A 20,787-nucleotide genomic window follows, 5' to 3' on the forward strand; every position below is an offset into this window, starting at 1 on the left:
AGGAAGGTTTGAGGCAGTACTGTTAATGTCTTTTCTAGATCTCTGAAACATTTTATCAGTCTAATCCTATCAATGTGTCTCTGCTTCCACCATAAAACAGGCAAATAAATCAACATTTTCATTTTACATTTTCCCCTGAGGTCCAATGATTGCTGTTGCTGAACTGATTCAGTGGAGAAAAGCATTAGCAAAAATGATTCTCTGCTCTCATCTTTATCTTTTATCCCTGAGAACAGAAGAATTTGCAAGTATTAATAGGACAGGCAGGTTGTGCATTGTAGCATAACACATGCAAATGAACACCAAAGATGCTGGGAGAGATGACGTGTTACCTTGGCAGCTTGTGTGTGATATTCAGAAATAACCTTAAAAGCCAAGAGTTATCCTTTTTCTGACTCTCTTTTAACTGAAATTCATTGTTGTGGGAAGCCCACTTTCCCCTCTCTGGCTGACTCAGCATTTGGTCAGCTGAGATGGACTCTGTTGAATACTGAATTAACTTGCAATTTCAGTAAATGTTCATTTCCAGCCACTGCCTTATTATATGGAAAAGAGTAAAAAGAAAATCCAGGCTTATACCTTTACAAGAGAAGATGAGCATATTTAATGTATGTGGTGGGCCCTACTGAAAACATTGGTTTTATTTCACCATCAGTGGAGAAATAAAGTATTCTTTGACATACTTTTGTAGTATAACTGGAAAACTATTGATGGAGGAAGTTACCCACCTCCCTGGTGGCACCTCACATTAGCCAGAGCCCACCTTTGGAGGTGCCAATTTCTTTCCACTCTCCATAGGAGGTCTGTAAGAAAACTGCACTCCCAAAATAGATACTCCAATTAAACTTCTGTTCATGAAATATAGGTCATTTTTTTTTTCATTCACGTATTATATTCCTAGAGAAAACTGATCCACTCCAGAATTTTACACCATGTGATGTGTGAGACATTTACCTTTCCAGCTGTACTCCAATTCTTTGTCCTTCACCTGCATGTCAGATGTGCCAAATGCTATAACTGAGCTGCATAATATGTCTGAGCCTAAAGGTTCCTGTGCTTCACTGTGGTATTGTGTCTTTATTCCAGCTCTGAGGCATTCGACATCTCCTTTTTTCCCACAAAATGTTCAATAAATTTGAGCTGCAATTATTTCAAATACATGCACTCCTTAGAATTCACTACTTAGGGTTTTATTTTCCTACTGCAAATACAATTTCATTTTGCAAATTACCTCATTATTAGCAATTTATAGGGTGATTGCCTGGAGTTTTCAGTAGCTCCTTAATAAAAATAATAGCACAGAGTCATAAGATTTGTAAGAAGAGGCAATACCTTTATTAGACTGCCCACATATCTGCAAAAAAAAAAGAAGCTTTTGGCATAACATCTCTTTGTCATATCTTGTCTTGCATCTCGATCAGACCTTCTGTTTCTGAACTCTATACTTCTAAAGAAGTGAACAAAAAGCTTTCAGCAATTACTCTGCAAATGGATAGTAATGAGGCTGTTTGCAGAGGGAAATTGTGTTTCCAGCAGGAAAAAAAAACCTGATATACTAAACTCAGAGCAGAGTTGTTCCTTCTAAATAAATGGAGGTCAAATTTATTGAGCAATGGTGCTGGTGACCTAATGGAGTGACCTTGGGCCTGAAAGCCTGTGCACTTCTTCCATCTGTGAGACAAATAAGAAATACTGTCTTTCTCAGACGCTTGAAATTTCTTGTATCTTGGACTGTCACAGCTACAATATTACTACTACTAAATAATAGCATTGCAGTATAAGTAATTAAATCTATGTAAGTCCACCTGATTTGGGAGTGTCTTCATATCAAGTCAATTAGGAAATAACAGCCAGAGGGTCTATTTCATGGTTCGTTTGCTTCTGATCTCTAAGGGCAAACTATCTAACTAAATTATTCAGAGCTGTGTCTGGAAACACGTCTCTAATCCTTTAGTCCCCACAGAGGAGAGAATGTTTTAACCAACTTCCTTTAATATCTTAATAACTAAATCTATTCATATTTCCTTCAGGCTGACAAAGAAGGGCAAAAATATTATTAGGTATTTAACACTTCCTTAGACAGCTATGTACTCAGTCTGGGGGTGGAATTAGCACATCATGGAACAGTGCCTCCAAAAAGAGAAAGACTCCTGCCCCTGTGATATAACCATGTCCCAGATTTAGTCCAAAAAGTAAATTTTAGCAAAATTAAAACACAGCTTCAATAACTTCCAGCTGCACCTTGGATATACTGGGAAGAGAGGGGTAAAAGACATGGCACCAGTGCCCACCTCTGAGGTTACATGGGAATGTCCCTCAGCCAAATGTTCAAATTGGACACAGGACACCCATAACACCTGAACTGGCAGAAAATCACAATCAAAAAATCAATCATGTTCTCTGAGAGCAACATTAATGTTCAGCATCTGACAGAGAACTCCAGCCAACTCAAATTTTCCCCAGATCAAAACATTTCAGAAGCTACCAAAGGCCAGCCCAGAGCTCACAGTTCCAGCTCCTGAGCTGTGCTGTCACCCCAAAGAGTGGCCATAATTCTTCATAATGTGAGTGGGTTCCCCTTGCTTCTGTGTACAAAATAGGGAGCTGGCCTGAGGGGGGAGTTAGGCAGTTTGAAGTCATGGTTTAATTTCCTTTGTAATTGCAAGTTGATTGCTGGTTTCAATTACATTGCATGCATTTTGCCTCTTGTGACAACCATTTCCTTAAGTGGATAAACTTAAATTAAAAGAATGGTATCAACTGAAAGGCATTTCTATGTTGGAATCTCACAAATTACTCATATTAATTATCAACTTAGCATACTTATTTTTAAAAAAAGAAAAAAACCTTGGATGATTTTCCATACGTATTTATTTAAAAGTTAAACTGAAAAACTGCAAGAAATATTCTCAATTTCAGGGGAGATTGTTTGTATTTTTAACGAGAAATACAATGAGTGCAGAATTTTCACGTGCTTTTAACTTCCATGTCTCAAAACCCAAATGCTTTAAGAAGAAATCCTTTTTTTACTTCCTTAAATTTCCTTAAAAGGAGTAAGGGCAATTTCATAGTTTTCTTAAAGAAGGTTTGTAACTTAGCATCTATTTCATTCTCCCCACGTCCTAAAGACCACACCTATGTCCAAGAGCTGCACAAGCAAGAGGACAACACATACCTGGAAATGTAAAACATTGAGCTTGAGGCAAGCAATTCACAGGAAAGGTAGCCTGGGAGTTCTGTGCTCAGCCAGGCTGAGGATAATGAGGATAATGACAAGCTGAAGAAATTATTCTCATTTTTCAGATTTTCAGATCCTTCTTATCTTATTTTGCAAATGTTCCCAGACTGTTCTCTCTGATAGCCCCCACAGCAGCCTGTGCAGGCAGCTTGTGAGACACCTGCTCTCAGGTACTGCAGAGAGCTTGGACATGCTGCACCCCTTGGTGCTCCAGCTGTGAGCCTTTCTGTCCCAGGCATTGGTGCTATTCATCTCACTTGGCTTCAGATACATAAATAGTGGGTGTATTTCAGATAGTCACACTCCTGGTGGTCAACAGAAAAAGAACAGTTTGGCTGGGCTATTCTACCATTCTACAGTGAACCCTGGAAATACTCAATATTCATTCTCTTTTGTAGGATGCAAGTTTGGGATAACTAACTCATCTACATATATCCCTTGATAGATCTTTGCAACAAGGCGTGAGGAAAACATTTCTGTCTCTCCCTTGTGCAAGAGTTGTGGGGGTCTATGACTAGTTTTAAAACTCTCTAGAGCAAGTGTCTAGCCTAAGAGAGAAACCATAGACCTGAATGGAAAATCTGCAGACATAGCTATGAAAATGACATTTTTAGGGGACTAACCTGTCTCATTTGTCTCATTCATATCTTAAATGAGAAGAAGCAATGGTGCCTATGACCCAAACACATCCAGAGACTGTGGTGCAGAGGTTAAAAGTGCTGGTCTCTGTGGAAACTGGTATTTTGTTAATTGTGGAGAGGTACAATCTAGTGACACTTCACTCTGATCTTTCCCCACACTAACTTCTAAATTGCCAAATTTCAATGTGCCTTCTGCCAATCATGTATGAAACCAGCTGTGCTGTGCTGAAGTTGAAACAGGGGTGGGTGCATCAGGTCTCTGTTGCTTGGTCTAAATGTTCAGCCAAGCAGAAATAAGTCACTTTGACCTCAACAAGCCATATTGAGCTAAAAATAAAAGAGAACAAAAAGAAATGTGCATTCTCAGGATCTTTTCTGATACTTTTCAAGATAAGGCATCATACACATAGATGAGTCTGTTGGACAAACACAACATATCCTGTGATATTATTATCTAGGCTCTCCATGAAAGTGTTTTTAAAAGGCATTGCCCTCAATATGTAACAGGAAGAGTAGGGGGGGATTAAAAAATAACTATATTTTTCTGTTACATAAAAAAATTTCTTACTTTTCAACCTTAAATCATGAGTTTGGAGTTTTTGCAGCACCACCTAGTGAGACTAAGGAGGTTTTACTCAACTTTTCAGAAACTCCAGCCTGTTCCCTCTTTACTTTTCCATTTCTGTTTAATCATGATCTCCTCATAGTCTTTGGGGCCAACAAGCTGTGGAAGAAGGTACCTTCAGTGCACCCTTTTTACACCTCTTTCTGAACCACATGAAATCTCCCAACTGCCAAGCTGAAAACTGCAGTGCTTTAATCAAGCCTTGCTATTAATGAATTACCTCCTAGCTAGTGAGCTGTGCCTCTGTGATCTGTGCCTTGTTTAGAAAGAATGCACTGTGCAAACAAAGAACAGATGCATGTTTCAGTGGACATGAAGAATGTTCTTAGATGTAGGGATATCTGTCGTCATTCCTACCAGGAAGTGTTACTGAGGATGTTTTCTACAGGACAGCATCTACACACTCAAATCTGTGCCAGACACATGAGAGACTCTATGCAAAATATCCTTCCTGGCCCAAAGATGTTGCTGAGAAACAAAACCCAGTCTGATTCCAAGCCAGTTAAGATGACATACATCTTTCCCTCTTAAAAGATTTCCAGTGCCTAATTAGGATGAAATCTGCTTTGTTTTCCTCACCTATTCATTCCTTGTTAAAAAATCCTGGAGTGTTTTTCACTCAACAGAGGCATTGTGCAGAATTAGAAGTATTTAAATATATTTCTCATATTGCCTCTTCAAATAAAGGTTTTGCCCAAAAATATAATAATTCTCCCATCCAGAACTTACTTTCTGAATTTTTTCATGTCATCAAGAGCTGTACATCACTGACACTAAAAATATTAAAGATTTCTAAATAAAAGCAACTCACCTGCTTCCAATAGCAGATAAGCACATTTTTGCAAGTTATATGAATGTTGGAAAAATTGATCCCACTTAGGAAGATGGAAACAAATGACATAATTCGCTACATAAAAGCTATGATGTTATTTTATGTTCTTATCTATATCTGCTAATAAAACAGTCATAAATCTGCAGTTATTCCTCTCTTATGTGAAGCTGAAGGAGTTTGTCCTCCACTTGCACAATGGAATCCTCTCCTCCAGTAGGATTTCTCCAGGGAGCTGACAGAGTTGAGCTGCCTGCACTGGGGTTCCAAAGATTTCTGCCTTCTGCCCTGCTGCTCTTATAAATGTCACTGCTGCTGCACCTTCATTGCTGAAATGCTGCAAGCTGGAGCACAAAGCATCACTGCTTTAGGTCTTTTCTAATTATCCTTGCTTTTCCTTGATAACTCCTTCTACAAAATTCCTCTTGGATAACTGCTTTACACAGGACTAATTCATTTCATGAAGTGCAAGGGAAGGAGAAGATTCCGAGGCTCAAAGGAGGCAAAGTTCATATTGTCACTCAGCCTCTTAGCTAGCAGCTGATGGGATGCAGGGACTCTTGTCTGTCCTCTCCCAAGGGATGAATGTAAAAGAGCTGAGCTACAACTCTGAAATAGACCTGCCAGAAATACCTGCTATAAAAATTGTAGGTTTCTCAGGTCTAAAACTGAGATATATAAAAGAATTTGCAGAGTGATTTACGACAGCCTGACATCATCTCCGGGAAAACCAATTTGCAAAAACTGTTATTTTTACTCTAAAACATAAGATCCTGCCTTCTTGTGATAAGCATCTTTCCTGCCTATAAACATCTTAATTTTATGATTATTATGGCATCATATTTTGTGAAAACATTACTTTTTCAAGTGTTCCTACAGGATCTAGAACATGTTGATAAATCATACGTTAAAATGCGTTAGTGATTTATTTGTAATCAGTGGCTATATTAATTACTGCCACCCAGTGGGCTCATTTATAGGCTTTGGCTCACCATACTATAATTTAATACATCATTGTTTGGTTAAATGATTTCATCCTTTCCATCTGAAAGAGGGTGATTTATTTTCCTCTATCAGCAGCCACTAAAAATGAATGTTTCAAGCTGCAAGCTTTGGTTAACTTAGAACATGTTGTCCTACAAAAATCTTTTGTTTCTTGTAGCGTGGGAACAGCCTTATGGAAGGCAATTATACTTGAGCTTCAAGCTAGGTCTGTGTGAGATTACCTGCTTTGCCTTGTGAACCTACCTGCAAAATCCAAGGAAAATAGTTTTCTCTATTTAAATGACAAATATTGTCTCAGAACTTCTATAAAAAGTTGTTAAACATGTTATACACAAGGAATTCTTTCCTGAAAAGTGCTGGTGTTTCAGACCCTCAGGTAACTTGCACTGGGATGCTTGTGGCCTTTGAGCTATGCACTTGACAGGAGATGTCAAAGAAGCAGCTTGCACTTTGTCTTCCTGACCTGCAGCTCCATTGGTGCCAGCAGCAGCCAGAGGCTCTCAGCCCTCCTCAGGAGCTGGCCTGGAGAACACTGAAGTGAATAAACTGGCTCTTAAAGCTGGGCTGCCGTGTTAACAGCTCCTACAATCTATATAAGTGTTATGAATAATGAAATAAGATCCTGGCAGTGACAGCACATTATTGAGGAGCTGTTAAGTGCTGCATTATGATTTTGTTTTAATGCTGCTCCTGGATGAGGGAGCTTGCATGCCTGTGCATGAGGAGGAAGTGGGAGAGGAGCAAAGCTGCTTCATGTTCTTCTTGTTGACCTATATTTTGAATTTATCTACCTGTTTAATTTAGAGCATGTCACTTCCAGCAGGACTGGCCATTTGGGGGAGGATTATGCTGCTCTTAATTTTTGTGCTCTCAGAGGTCTTGTTGGACTGCAGAGTGTTACAACTAGGTGCCAACAGTGACAAAAAAAAAAAGATAAAATAAACTTCTTACAGATTCCTCGGCTACCCAGTCCTAATTTGTGCAGTACAAGGAAGATGTGGAGCTCTTGGGGCAAGTCCAGCAGAGGGGTATAAAGATGATAAGGGTAGTGCATCATCTGTCTCATGGGGAAAGGCTGAGGGAGTTGGGCTTGCTCAGCCTTTGAAGACACAGCTGAGAGGGGACTTCATCAGTGTGTGTGGGTGTCTGAAGGGAGCCAGGCTCTTCTCAATGGCAATAAGACAAAGGCAAAGACAGAACTGAACATGTGAACAAGAGAAGCAACTTCTTTCATGTGCAGTGACCAAGCACTGGTAACTGCTTGAGAGGGTTTGGAGCCTCCCTCACTGGAGATATTCCAGAGCTGTCTGGATGAATCCTGTGCCATGTGCTCTGGGATGGCCCTGCTTGAGCAGGGGGATTGGATCAGAGGGTGGTCCCTTCCTACCTGAATTATTCTGCAATTCCACCATTCTGAAATCCTGCAAACCAAGGCTGTCCACCACTGTGGCTGACACAGCTGAGGTGGGGAGGAGCAGGAGAGGGCAGGGATGAGAACAAGCAGAGTCTTGACTCAGAAGAGAGTATAGGTGGCTGTAAATTATATTCTAACTCTGCCCTACAATAAGCAGAAATCTGGGGGAAAATGCCCTCCAAGTGCAGCACCTGAGGATGTTCAGATCACAATTTCAACCCTCCAGCTGGGGCTTCTGTGCCAATACCCAGTGTCCCTTTCACTGACCTTAGCCAGAGTCCTGCAAAATAACGTAACGCTCTGAAGGAATAAAGGTGAAAGAAGTTGGCCCCAGTGTTTTGAAGAAGGTAAATAAATCTACCAGAGGAAATCCAAAGTGTCTGGAGATTGGAGTGGAGGAAGGTATTACACCCTTATACGATATTGCTCAAGCTCAAGCGCAGTATGGGCACAGAGGCAGGGAAAGAGATTTATTCCAGCAATGACAGTGGAACCCTTCTATGGCCAAAGACACTGGGAAATAAAATCACCTTTATTGTTCATCAGTGGTAAAAAAAATCCTTTTGCTTCCTGCCTGTAAAGCTTTTTGCCTTTGATGCTACAGCAAATGACCAATAAATCACATGGTAAATGCAATTTCCTCACAGATTTTTAATATTTCTTCATTCCCTGGGTAAGCCTCAGCTGGAGGAAAAACAAAACTCTGCAGATCTTACCAGTTAGAAGTGTTACAAAATTTATTTCACAGAATGTCCCAGATCCAGTTTGTACTTTTGTCATCTGTTCCCCAAACAAGATACAGGACCAAAGCAGCACGTGCTGGGGACCTCAGACCATACAAGAAATATCAGAAACTGGTAAAACTGAAGCAAAATAGAAGGTATTCAAAACTTCCTACAATACAGGGAGAAGAGAAAAAGACACAGTAAGAAATTGTTGAGGATTTCACTGTTATTTCTCCATCATCCTAAAATGAATCCTCTATTCAACTGCATTCCAGACTGTTGGCATCAAAACTGTCATTTAATGACCCAACTGTTTAATTTTTCTTATATCATGGCAGCCAAGTTTCACCAAAAAATGCTGAGATTCAGGAGCAGACCTCTTTCTTTCAAGAGAAAATGTGAGAGGCAGCAGTGATGCATACTGGGAGAAATAATTAGGGAACTTATTCGTATTCAAGACAAAATAAAGTGAGGACATTGGTCATCTTAGATTCATAAATGTGGAGTGAAATAGAGTTCCATTATCTGAGCTCTCGTTCCAAGTTCAAAACTGAGACAGACACAAATGTCTTGATGTACCTGTTGACAGTTGAATTGTATTCTATAAGCTGTCAGGTGCCTGTGCTTGCCAGATGGAAGAAAAAATATAATATGTAGCTTTGGTAATAACATTTCTCTATTTCTTTCTTTGTTTGTTTTTCCCCACAGCTCCATTCAACCCTCCCAATGATCCAGACAGTATGGTCAAATTTGATGCCTATGGGGACGGGATAGGACGATACAACGTGTTCAATTTCCAGTTCACTGGAGACAGATACTCCTACGTGAAGGTTGGTCAGTGGGCAGAAACTTTGTCACTGGAGGTAGACTCTATCCACTGGTCCAGGAGCTCTGTCCCTGTCTCCCAGTGCAGCGACCCCTGCGCTCCTAATGAGATGAAGAACATGCAACCAGGAGATGTCTGCTGCTGGATTTGTATTCCCTGTGAAACCTATGAGTACCTGGCTGATGAATTCACTTGTGCAGACTGCGGGCCTGGAAAATGGCCCACAGCTGACCTGACTGGCTGCTATGACCTACCAGAAGACTACATCAAGTGGGAAGATGCTTGGGCAATAGGTCCCGTTACCATCGCATGCCTGGGCTTTATTTGCACTTTCATGGTCATTGGAGTGTTCATCAAGCACAACAACACGCCCCTGGTCAAAGCCTCTGGCCGTGAACTGTGCTACATTTTGCTCTTTGGTGTCTTCCTGTCTTACAGCATGACTTTCTTCTTCATAGCCAAGCCCTCTCCAGCCATCTGCACCCTCCGCCGTTTGGGGCTGGGAAGTTCCTTTGCCGTCTGCTACTCCGCCCTCCTGACAAAAACGAACTGCATCGCCAGGATATTTGATGGCGTGAAGAACGGCGCTCAGAGGCCCAAGTTCATCAGCCCCAGCTCTCAGGTGTTCATCTGCCTGAGTCTCATCTTGGTACAGGTGGTGGTGGTGTCCGTGTGGCTGATCCTGGAGGCGCCGGGCACCAGGCGATACACGCTTCCCGAGAAGAGGGAGACTGTCATCCTGAAATGCAACGTCAAAGATTCCAGTATGTTAATGTCCTTGACATACGATGTCATCCTCGTGGTTTTATGCACTGTGTATGCCTTCAAAACCAGGAAATGTCCAGAGAACTTCAATGAAGCCAAGTTTATCGGTTTCACAATGTACACAACTTGCATCATTTGGCTGGCCTTTCTCCCCATATTTTATGTGACCTCCAGTGACTACAGAGTAAGTCTTTGGACATCTGTTTCCATAAATCATATGCAGCACTTTAGAGGACCATGTCAGCATACACTAAAGGCTTTTTCTCACTTCTTTTGGCCCCTGGATCCCTTGCAAACCAGTTCTCTTTCAATGTTACCAGATTTTGGCTCACCATACTATTATTTCAAAAATAGTACGTGCTGTCAGAGCTAGAAGGGATTAACACTCTTAGTCTAATTGCAATAGAGGCATAACATATGGATCAAGCATTCATTTGGGTTCATTACTATCTGAAGTCTCAGTCCTAACAGAAAAACCCAGTAAATGACCTAAAATCAGTCATCATGAGTAATTTTGGCAGAAATTGAGCTTAAAATAAAATCTGTACTAACCAGTCTCCTCTGCAAAAGAATCTGCTATTAAAACATAGTATTTCCTTCAAATAAAAAATATAAGGATCAAATTTCAAAATTTCCTATGAAAAAGGGTTGTTTAAAAAAAGTTCAACAACCATTCTATTTAAGTACAGAACTTTTTATTCTTTCTGCACTTTATAAAACACCTCACTGAGCAGCAAATATTGGTCAGCCTTCACTAGCAAACTTTAGAAACACTAAACTGTTTAAATTGTCAGATAGTGTTGCAAAGCTTCAAGTTCAATAAAATCGTATTTTTAAACAGAAGGAAATTGTCTCAGAAAAAGATTCAGATCTGCTCCACTGGAAATCTCACAGTTATTACGATGTGAGAAGTGACTGTGGGAGTTGGCCCTTGCAGCAGTTTGCAGAGAATTAGTTCAACTTTCTGCCCAGAAGAAAGGTAGATTACCTTAGGGGGATGTTATTGCCAATAGTGTGTACATGAAACAGCATATAAAACTGTGGAGTTAATAATGTCACTTAACATATTTTTGGTGTGGCCACCCTGGAATAATATATTTAGTACTATTTTACTCATCTGGAAATGTACTGAAATGTACTGAAAACCTCTAGAAAACAGGGATAAGTAACAAATGATGCAGTGAGACATGGAGAGTGACAGTAAAAGAGCTAAATATATTTAGTCTAGACAAGAGTAAACCCAGGGAGACGTGATCACAGACCATAAATAATTTCAAGGCAACAAAACGAGAGGAAGGGATTATTCAGTCTCAGGAGAAGTTAGAATAGCAAGTAATGGATTGAAGTTAATGAAGGAAAAGTTTAAGGAAGGCACTAGGGAACAGCTCTGGACACACAAAGCAATCAGGAAGACAGACACAGGAGGAGGGAAATATCAGTGCAGACAGTCACATGAGTGGGCAGCACAGACATTAATGGCCAAGAGGAGCATGACTTGATTGTTCAAGCAGAGTTTTGCGGCCTTATCTCCTGAGTGGAGTTTTCAAAACCACTTGTAGGCATTGAATTTATATACAAGGTTCCAAATAAACCAACTCAAGTACTACAAAAAGAGCAGAAAATGCTTTTAACATCTTTTTGATACTTTCATGACAAGTCTACACTTCTGGGGTTCCTTTTAAAAGCCCATATTTAAATTCCATGCAGTGTCACACGTTGACTGAATCAGCTTGTGCCATCCTAATGTAGCCCTAGTCTGGTAGCATCACAATAAACAGCCTTAGAAACAGCCCTACTCAGCCAGGAGTTATCTGCAAATTTGGTAAGGATACACTTGATCCCTTCATCTATGTAATTTATGGTGATATTGCATAACACTGGTCCAAATATGGACACCTGAAGGACATCACTTGTCACTGATGCCCATCAGGACTCCAAGCCATAGTCCTCTGAGTGTGACCATCCAACCAATATCTTATTCACCTAACATCAAATCCAAATCTGTCCAGTTTAGAGAGAATGGTGCTGGGGGGCACCTATCAAAGGCTTTACAGAATTCCAGATAAATGGCATCTGCAGCCCTTGGCAAAGCCATGCTGGCTGTCCCAAAACCCCTCCCTGTTCTCCATGTGCCTTAGCATAACTCATGGTCTAGTGGGATTCCCTCCACTCTGCCAGCACACCAGCCCAGTCTGTGAGGCCGGGTTACACACTGAACCACCAGAGTGACCTGGATTAAAAGGAACCCTCTGGGATGGAGCTATTTTTAACCCAAATCATTTAATTGATTGAGTGTGTAATTATGCCAGCACAGCTGAGCTGCTCCAGGCAGCACAAACACTAGGAAAAGCAGGGTGGGGGAAGAGGGCTTTGATAGTGAAAAAAATGTAACTCGAAACTAAGGAAAATAAAGGTAGCTTCATTTACTCTTGTTTTATAAGAAAACTCCTTTCTTATCTTACCTACACAGCACCCAGTTCAATATCCACCTGACCTGACAGCACAGGTCTGTGGACAAAATGCAGAGAGGTGAAGGAGAATGTGAAGCTAAGGCGTCCCTTTATCATGCAGGCTCTGTTGGATCTTCCATATTCACTCACCCTGTGAAAGCTGAGCACATTCCATGGTGCTTGCAACTTCCACAATGTGCAAAGAGCCATTATTAAATGACCACATTAATTATCCTAATTGATGACAAAACACCAGTTGTGCTCAGTATATATACAAAGCAACAATGTCCATTCCCTACTCTGTTTTCCAATTTGCACCAATTATTTCTGACAAGGAGATATGAGAAGCATTCCCATGGAAGAAGGCTAATCTCAAAGAACTGCTGGAGTATAACTAAGGAAAAATGAGCCATAGATGTATAATCGTTCAAATTAAGCAATAGAGTTTAAAGCAATTTAATTCAACATCTTAATTAAGGAATCTGCTCGGAAGAAAAGAATATAAACTGAAAATGAGGCAGTAAACTGGCAGCTAGTTATACTATTGAATAAAAAGGATAAAAGATAGACAGTGCCAGCAAAGCTACACTAACAAATACCCCAAGGCAACTATTCTTAAATCCTGCAGCCTTACAAACAATTCATTTCTGAGCCCAAAAAGTGATGTCTCAAAATCAGGACACCTTTCAGACCCAGTCTGAAAACAGTCACCAGATATTATCTTTACTCCAAATCACACCTATATTTCTGAAAGGCCTTACTCAAGTTCTCTGATTAGGACTGGAGCTGGAGACTAAACTGGTTTGCAGATGGATGCTTTGCATGAGACAACTGATGTAAACCCACATGATGTACACTCTGTGTGAGCTGGTTCCCACTGCAGCCAACATTGCTCAGATATTGCATGACAAGCACTACAGAGGGTTCTGTCATCAAGTTAGAGATCAGGGGCAGGAGAGAAAGAGAGCAGATCTTTCCTTTCTGTACTAAAGCAAGGGAGAACACAATCAATGACATTAAATCCTTGACATGCAGAAACACAGGGCACCACCACCTCATTCCCATTATAGTGGGATTGTGGATGATAAGGATGCAACAGAGGCTCACACCAGCCTGCTCCATTGCAAACCCCCAGGACTGTGCTTCATGCTGTTATGTAGTAATGTTTCTAATATTTGGCATTTCAGAGCTCTCCATACTGAAACCCAGTGCTTTGTGCCCACTCTCTCCTAGGTGCAAACCACCACCATGTGCATCTCTGTGAGTCTCAGTGGCTTTGTTGTGCTGGGCTGCCTGTTTGCACCCAAAGTGCACATCATCCTTTTCCAGCCCCAGAAGAACGTGGTCACTCACAGACTCCACCTCAACAGGTTCAGTGTCAGTGGGACCGGGACCACTTACTCCCAGTGTAAGTAACAAATCTGCCACCTTTCTGTGGGGCTGTGCTGGGTTTGGGTAAAGACAAGGGGGGCTCAACTATGTAATGTAGAATTTGCAGGGAAAGCCCCAAGGAAGGGGAGAGAATGATAAGGAGGACTCCATCTTATCAGAAGGCTAATTAATTTATTTATTATGCCGTATTTTAATTGCTTTATTATACTATATTATTCTATATTATATTCCTATATTACTTTACATCTAAACTGAATCTGCCAAGCACTCCACTGCACTCCTCTCGTGAGTGTCACCCGACAGTCCCGACACACACACACACTGATAGGCCCTGATAGGCCAAGGAAACAAATCTCCATCACTCTGGGTAAATAATCTCCATATTGCATTCTACTTTGGCACAAACACGGGCACAGCAAATGAGATAAGAATTGTTTTTCCTTTCTCTGAGTTCAGAGAATGTGAAACCCAGAAATATTCTTGGGAAGAATTGTGCCTTGCTTTTCTCTGTGAAGAGAAATGTGGCGACAATGTAACCCTGTGAAAGCATCATTTCCTCTGTGTCTGGAGAGGAAAACTCATCCCCCTGGCATGGGGGTCAGCTCAGAGCCTGCTCTGGAGCTCACTGAAGTCAGCAGAAAGTTTTCGCAGGCGCTGGCTCCAGCCTGATGCACACACCGAGCAGACCCCGTGTCCCGCTGTCGCTCTGGCAGTGTGACAGGAGCAGATTGCCTCGGAGAATTCCTGTCAGAGCAGCACACTGACAGGATCTGGGCCACAACACAGCGTGCTCTCAATGGCTCATCACCTGCATTATAAGGAAAGGCCCCAAGTCTGCAGAAAATGCATCCAAGAGATGCCATAAACTGCATCTGTATGCAGAGGGTGATCAATGGCCTTTGTCAGTGCCACAGCCTGGAGATGCAATCAGTGTTCTGTTGCAAGGACAGCTCATTTGCTCTGATTCCCTTCTTCCCTTCATCTTCACTTTCTTCATCACAAGCTGTGATTTTGTTTTGAGGCTGTCACTGCTTTTCTGGGTGAGTTTCTCAGAGAGTTTTATGGACTACAAAGGAAAAAAAAAAAGGTCACCTGTATATTTGTTTGGGATTTTTTCTTTGTCTAGCTTAACTAACTTAACTCATCAAAGATGGTAGCACACAGCACCCCATCCACAGAGCTCTCTGGACAGCATGTCCATCCTGGAAATCCAATTGAAACTCACACTACAACTATAAAAAGGAGGGGAATAAGAAACAGAGGAAAGGGGGAGCACAGAGCAAGGCTTTTCCAGCAAGTCCACAATAACCTAGCCTGAGGTTTTTGAGTGTCACTTAAATTTCAAAATTGTCTCAAGCACTTCAGATTTCAGACAGAGCATGGCAGCAATTTGGCACCCTGCTGTGTATCACATTTGCAGGATTAGGAAGAGAAGGGATCCCAGCTATTCCTGGCTCTCCCATCCCAAAACACTCTGCAGGAATTCCCAGGGTCCCCTAACAAGAGATCAACCATCTGGCTCTATACGTCCCCAGTGTCATCAGCCAGAACTGCATCCGGTCCTGACACCAGAGAGCAAACACTCCTTGCTATTTTGGAGAATTTAATGAGATGGCACTATGTGCCTGAAGTGCTGAACACTCCCAAAAGACCAATCATTTCCCAAAAACTCTTACAAGTGTGGTCCCTCGGTGAAATGGGAAGCCCAATGAGATTCTTTTCATTCCTTATCAATTTTGTGTAAGTGGTCTTTCCAAGTTTTTTAACATTCTCATGCTATGGAATGAGCTTAGTCAGAAATAATTTTGATTCATAAATACTTTCTACTGGATTCTGGATTGCATTTTGGAATTTGATACTTTTATTTTAATGGCTGAATAACACATGTGTGTAAACATGAGAGGCAAGTGAGAGACATCCTCAGTGCACATCTTCACATTAAAACCTGCATTATCAGGCTTGTGAACAGCTTGAGAACATTAAGAAAAGCATAAAAATCCAGACTTGCAATCTCTTACAACTTCATTGTCTGGAAAGGTTGCTGCAGTTATTTACTTTTACTGCTTCCACCTAATTGAATCAGGGCTGCTCACCTTGTTGGGTTTTCAGACCATGGGAAGACATGGAAGTAGGGCTAAAAGGTCCATCACACACGAAGGAAACAGCCCTATAGTTTCCATCTAGGACAATTATTTGGGAAAATAACACTGTCTATCACAGTGACAATATTTTCAAGATGAAAAATCTTCCCTTATTCCCTTCCATTAATTTAAAATTATTTAAAATAAATGGCCATCATTTTTCTTAACTATTTAGTCCTTTATAAAACTCCAAAAAGGTTTCTATCCAAATTGGTTCTAATCTTTTTCTAAAATATTCCTCTCATCATTCCTTGGGACAGTCAGCTTGTTTTCGTTTTGGTCTTGATGGCATTTTTCATCATTCAGAAACTTCTTAATATCAAACTCATCAGAATTAGCTCTAGGGCAGTCTAGAAACTTTGAAAAGCCATCTCTTAAACATTATCAGAGCTCTAGAGGTCAGTGCTTTTCCTATCTCCACAGATTGCCACCTCCATTGCATCTCAGGGCTGCCACCACCTCTTCACTCCACTGATCATGAATGCCTTGAGCACAGTGGCTCTTGAACAGCAGGTGACACACAGACAGTTTTTAACACAGCTTCCTGAACCATGAAATCTGGTCACTCTGAGAAAAGGTGACACTCATGGTGCTTTTGGGTAGTCACTAAATGTTAGTGTCAAGCTTTGTTCATTTTGATAGCTGAAATTCTGATCTAAAAAAAAAATAAAAATATAGATTTAAGCCAAATAGAGGCAGGTTAAGAGTGTGCTTGGGTATATGACATGTTTTGAAATGCATATATTTGTACACACTGTTTTGGTTCTGAGAATTCCCATTTGGCAGTGTGCTGCATAAGTTCTGCTACCCCAGTAGTGCCTCTCCCGTTGGGATGTTCCCCTGTTTTCCTCTCTTATGGGCTTCAGCATCCATAAAACTTCATGGAGAACTCACCTTCCTGAATTCATAAGCACCTTCATGATTCAGACTAAGCTTTTACACCCAGATGTCATTTATCCAAGTTAGGTCCACGTGGAGAGCTGCCCCCAGAGCTGAGCTCCTCCAGGTGGCCTGCACAGGGGTCACAAGGAGAATTGAACATACTGTTTATAGCCAGACTGGCAATTTTATTCCCTCTGAATTTATTTTCCTGGGCCTGGCTCCAAACTAGCCCTGATATAACAGAGATTAACTCACAGTTGTCCTGCTGTGAGCATGAGTAGAGGAGACAATGCTCTCAGGCACATGGTGTGGTTCCTGGGGTTGCTCAGTGCACAGAGGGGAATTGGACTCAGTGACCCTTGTGGGTCCCTTCCAAGACAGAAGATTCTCTGGCTCTATGGCTCCAAGTGGCACACAGGCAGCAAATTCAGATCTGCCTGTTCTTGGCTGTGTAGGCAAAGCTGCAAGGTCACCACGGCAGTGCTGGGCTCTTACATTGTACCTCTGGTTCTTTTCCTTGGATTGTCTAAGCAAAATGAGGGACAGCCAGGAAAAGAGAGATCAAAAGCATGAACTTGAGCCAAAGCAACTTCTGCTGATGTCACACTTTTGTCCTTGGTCTCAACACAGAATGAAGGTGAAGTGTCTCTTGCATATGCAGCAGTATTCCAGGAAAGCCCTTGGTGGCTGCTATCAGACACAGAGTGGAGCTCAGAACCCTGCAGGGCCAGTGATTAACACTGCTGAGGTCTGTAATGAAAAGCAAGGTCTTTTGTTCTGTCTCAGGGGAGCTGGATGCTCAGTGTGAGCACTTTACTCCACCCAGCAGAGTTAATAACTGCATCCCAGCACTGCAAGAGAGCTACATGCTGTGCAGGAAGCCTGGAAACTTAAAAGGCAAGGGCACTCATTTCTCGCCTACCACCATATATTTCTGTCCAATTTTGATATCCTCCTGACCCAGTTACCATAGTATTTGAGCTATTCATGCTTGTCAGTGTGTTGGACTTCAAAAAAAAAGCCTGAAGCTAAAAAATTTCAGGTTAAGTGACTGATATTCATGGAAACAAAATGCTTTTGCCTGTAGCCAAACCGCAGTAGAACAGGGATTTGAATCAGGTTTCCTGAGCCGAACTGATTTTTTCTATTTTCTAACAAAAAGTAGAAAGTAAAAATAACAATTAAAAAAAAAAAAGTTTAGGTCATTGTGCTGCCACATTATACCCAGTTTAAAACATAATACAAAACCAGAATACAAAATACAAATTAATTTTTAGAAATCACAGACATGATGCCCTGTGGTCTTTTACATACAACAGCTCCTCCACACCTGTGACTCACAACACACATCCATGTTGTGAGAGATCAAATTCCATTGACCTAATCCAGAAGAGGGGCTCATTTTTGGGTCTCCTGTTTCAGGAAGATGTCCTGCCCTCTGAGTAGTAGATTAGTCCCCTAAATTAGCTATTAGCAGATGCCTCTAAATTTCTTTTGTTACAGCATTTCTGTTTTCCATTAAATATTTATTCAGTCAATGAAAGAATGAAAAATACCAGCTGATTTGAAGAAAAATATTTTTCTAAAAATTATACTGGGCATCTTTACAGAACCAACTGAGAGTGCAGCCAGCAGCAGATGTGGAAGATTGAGCATGCCCTTGTCAGCTGCATAAATTGCTTTTTACGCTGGATGATTGAGTTTACTAAGTCATTGCTTGCCATGTGTTTTCTGTGATGAAGGCATCGCATTTCTCTGGGTCGCTGTTACCATTAACCTAAGGTATCTTTCAAAAAGCAGCTTTATGGTGCCCAGAGCAGAGATGTCACAGAGTATCTGAAAACACATTCCTGATGCCCAATGGATAATTTTGACAAAGATGGGCAAAACAATTTGCTTTTAAATTAAAATCTGCAGACTTAAGCAGAATAGGGTAATATATTCTCTGCTCAAAATACAGATACATTTGGAAATAGATTGTTGTACTCAGATTTAATTGTCACCTAATAAGACTAAAGCAATGAAAAACTGATGTATAAAATGTTTTACCATGTAAACAAGTCTATCAGAATCTGGTCCTCACCTCTGGATGCATACTGAATCCTGATCCAGAGCTCCTAGAAGTGAATTATAGGCAGAAATTATTCTGGGATTAGGTGAGAAATAATCTTGCTTTTAAATTCAGTAATTAAAAAATTTTGTCACCCAGTATGTTCTTAGAATTCCTATTTTTATTAATTAAAAGGTGATTGACACAGAAATCTAATATGGTAGATTATCCCCCGGATTTAAAACTACATATATTTTCTTCATGAATGTCCACTCCAATTATGTGAAAGCTCAAAGGATCAGAACTTAGCATTTCTTGCCAATAAAACACAAAAAATCCAAAGGTTCACTTTTCTCTATGGAGGTATTTTGATACCATTATAGCTGTATTAATTCACACTACCATGCAAAGTGCTACAAAGTGAGACCCAGTGGCACAGAATCATTGGGGGAAAAAAAATTCATGTATTTTATTCCAACACTTCTTGGAGAAGTGTAATCACCCTCTGTGCTCCCAGTGAGCAGCAAAGTGAAATCAGATTTCTTCAGAGGATACTTCAGCCTGAGGTCTGAGTTGCCATGTAGAGATGCAAGCAGCACTTCCATCAGCTCTGCTGCTGACACATGACAAATTTTCATTTGGCACCTTGGTTAAACAGGGTGAGGTGGTCCAGACCAGCAGAAATTCTAATCCTGTGTGTTGCCCCTTTTTGCTGTGCTGAAATCAGCTGATTTTGCCCTCTCTTTCTCTTCCAGCATCTGCCAGTATGTACGTGCCAACCGTGTGCAATGGGAGGGAAGTTCTGGACTCCACCACTTCGTCTCTGTGATTGTGGCTCGTGGTTCAGTTCTTGAGTTTTTAGACTGTTAGGGAAAATTTTGCACATGTTGTGCACTCCAGAGAACACCAGAAAACAAAAGACATCCAAGCAAAATTAGTACCTTTTTTTAGAAACAGTGTAATAAATTATTTTTGAGGATTGTACAGTATTTAGTGACGTTCTGGAACTTTTTAGACTGATTTTAGCCCTTCTGTTGTTAACGGTTGTAAGGGACATGTAAATAACCATGGTTCACAATGTGCATAGTCCTGCAGTGAGGGGGTGATTGTTGCAAGCACAGTTGCAATGTTAGGTGACTTCTTTCCTACAAATTTTTTTGTAGCTCCTTGTTGTAATTAACTTAGACTGCATTTCTATGTTGTATATTACAGTTACCTTACGTGTAACAGGTTGGTTTTCTCAGCACAAAACAGCAGTATTAATGTAAAGGCACCAATAATAAAAAGATAAAAGTTTTTCAGCATGGTTTCATTTTTGTTTTTTACTCCTTCAAGGTCATTACATTTTTCTAGAGAGGACGGTAGGTAAAAAGCATAAAAATTCTGGAGCGTGTGTACACAGGCATTTGTGTGTTGGTGGGTGCCTGTGTTACAAAATCCATATCACAATATATGTGCTTATGATTAATGCTTTTTCAAAGTCACATAGAAATTCCCTCTTCTTAAAAAACTCCTACATTATTAAAACTCCTCAATTTCTTTTCTGTTATTAAAATAGAGGGTAATTTTCAAAAGTGAAAATGTCTAATTTCATCTTAATGAGATACTAGGAAAAAATTTTTGACTCCTGGTTCACTCATTTGGCACAAATAAATGCTGTCATGCACAGAATAGATTGGTAGCATATAAAAACAAAGAGAATTTAGATTAGGTTGGAAGAAAATCTGTCAGAAAATTAGCTAAGACCGTTTAATATCTCCAGCCAAAACAAAGCTGGTTCAGCTTGTCTGCATCAACAGTGCTG

The 20,787-nt window shown here is 40.8% G+C and overlaps 1 protein-coding gene across 2 annotated transcripts in view; it reads left to right on the top strand.

Moving 5' to 3' along the window:
- GRM3 (glutamate metabotropic receptor 3) overlaps positions 1-20,287 on the top strand; it is a 105,080-nt gene extending 84,793 nt beyond the window's left edge. For both annotated transcript variants that reach the window (XM_030960670.1, XM_030960671.1), the window contains exons 4-6: positions 9,186-10,252; positions 13,752-13,926; positions 19,739-20,287. In XM_030960670.1, the coding sequence (XP_030816530.1) occupies positions 9,186-10,252; positions 13,752-13,926; positions 19,739-19,812 (1,316 nt within the window). In that variant the 3' untranslated portion in view covers positions 19,813-20,287. The remainder of the gene's footprint in view (positions 1-9,185; positions 10,253-13,751; positions 13,927-19,738) is intronic.
- The last annotated feature ends 500 nt before the right edge of the window (positions 20,288-20,787 follow it).

The sequence above is a fragment of the Camarhynchus parvulus genome, chromosome 1A, assembly GCF_901933205.1.
Source record: "Camarhynchus parvulus chromosome 1A, STF_HiC, whole genome shotgun sequence".
NCBI lineage: Eukaryota > Metazoa > Chordata > Aves > Passeriformes > Thraupidae > Camarhynchus > Camarhynchus parvulus.